Source organism: Eimeria maxima, genomic scaffold (genome assembly GCF_000499605.1).
Source record: "Eimeria maxima Weybridge genomic scaffold, Emw_scaff3012, whole genome shotgun sequence".
NCBI classification, from domain to species: Eukaryota; Apicomplexa; class Conoidasida; order Eucoccidiorida; family Eimeriidae; genus Eimeria; species Eimeria maxima.
In genome coordinates this window covers 1-1,689 of record NW_013565860.1, presented here as the reverse complement: position 1 = coordinate 1,689, position 1,689 = coordinate 1, and the positions used below count along the sequence as shown (strand labels likewise).

At 31.9% G+C, this 1,689-nt stretch overlaps 1 protein-coding gene across 1 annotated transcript; it reads right to left on the bottom strand.

The window, feature by feature from the left end:
* Positions 1-143: 143 nt before the first annotated feature.
* On the bottom strand, positions 144-1,621 carry EMWEY_00059870 (hypothetical protein; the record flags this gene model as incomplete). Its single annotated transcript, XM_013481267.1, has 4 exons — positions 144-161; positions 560-787; positions 1,153-1,310; positions 1,470-1,621. Coding segments are annotated over 4 exons (556 nt in total), but the record flags the coding sequence as incomplete, so codon positions are not given.
* Between the last annotated feature and the right edge of the window lie 68 nt (positions 1,622-1,689).

Sequence of the window (1,689 nt, the reverse complement as noted above, 5' to 3'; positions counted from 1 at the left end):
TATATATATATATATATATATATATATATATAAGTAAGAATTACCAGTTAATCTATTAAAAGTTAATCCTGTTTGTGGTGGTATTCTTGGAGAAATAGCCCAATTAAGTTGTGTTTTCTCTATTCTTCCTGATACAACAGGCTCTAATCTAACAAAAGAACCTGGATAAAATGTTACACAAGGACGAGGATCCTCCATGTCTGGTCTATGACGACGAGGAACTATATAACGTAACTGTAGGAGACACAGACACACAGACATAGAGACACACATACACACACATAGACACACACATGCATCCATCTATCCATCCATGCATGCATGCATATGCATGCATGGATGTATGTAGAGACACAGACAGAAAATGCATGCATGTATGCATGCATGTATGTATGTATGTATGTATGCAGATATATATACAGAAAGACACCCCAATAAGACCCTGAGCATCCCTGCATGCATAAATACATCCCTGGATGTATAATACATCCCTGTATGGAGAATTCATTCCTTAATGCATGCATGTATGCATGGATGCATGCATGCAATAAAATAATACCTTAAGAGGTTTTCCTTCCTTAATAGTAGTTTGTGGCTTGAATTTTTCTTGTAATTCCTCAACTTGTTCTCTTGCCTTGGATAATTTATCCCCCATGATTGCCTCTATATGTTGCTTCATCCTTTGCTCAACTTCTGCTGCTTCTTGTGATGCTCCTGATTGGAGACCAACAGCCCCAAGTACTGCAAGCATAGATTGTACTGCTGTACTTACACCACTCTTTAGGCTCTGTATACATATACATATACATATATACATATATATATATACATATATATATACATATATGTATATATACTTATTTACTTGTTTATTATGCAAAGAGGAATGTATTCATGTATTTATTTTTTTATAGATATATACACGCATTAATACATACATATGTATATATGTATATATATGTATATATATGTATATATATGTATATATATGTATATATATGTATATATATGTATATATATATGGATATACTTGTATAGATGCATGGATGAATAGAGAAACAGATGCAAGAGCAACATGTGCAAGAAAAAGATGAAGAAAAAGATGTGTATGCATGCAGATAATTAATAAAGGAATAGATAATAGATACTAACCTCGAAGCTAGTGAATGCTAATCCAAGGAAAGCAAAGAAAGCAAGAAGAGAAAAAGTAGTAAATAATAATACAATAATCATATGATTAAAGGAAAGATGTACTTCTTGTAGTACAAGTATAGGCATAAATTTACCAAATAATACCTCAAATCCTCGAACTAATTCCCCTAAGGATAAATATAAATCATGATTTATATCCATTAAATAAAACATTCTTTTTATATCTTGCTCAGGCATACGTATACGCATGCAATATATTACATCCCTTAACATATTATAATTCATTCCCTCTACATATAAATTACTTATTATTATACCTATATCCTCTGCATGCATAAGACCAAATCTATTTGCTCTCCTCTCTAGGGACTTTAATACTTTATCTAATTTTATAGGAGACACTTCTAATTGGAGGGACAATGTTAATAATACACGAACTGCCTCCGGCCATAAACCTGTCATTAATAATCTGTAACAAACAAACAAGCACACACATATATATATATATATATGGGAACAAAGGCGATAAAAGTTGGC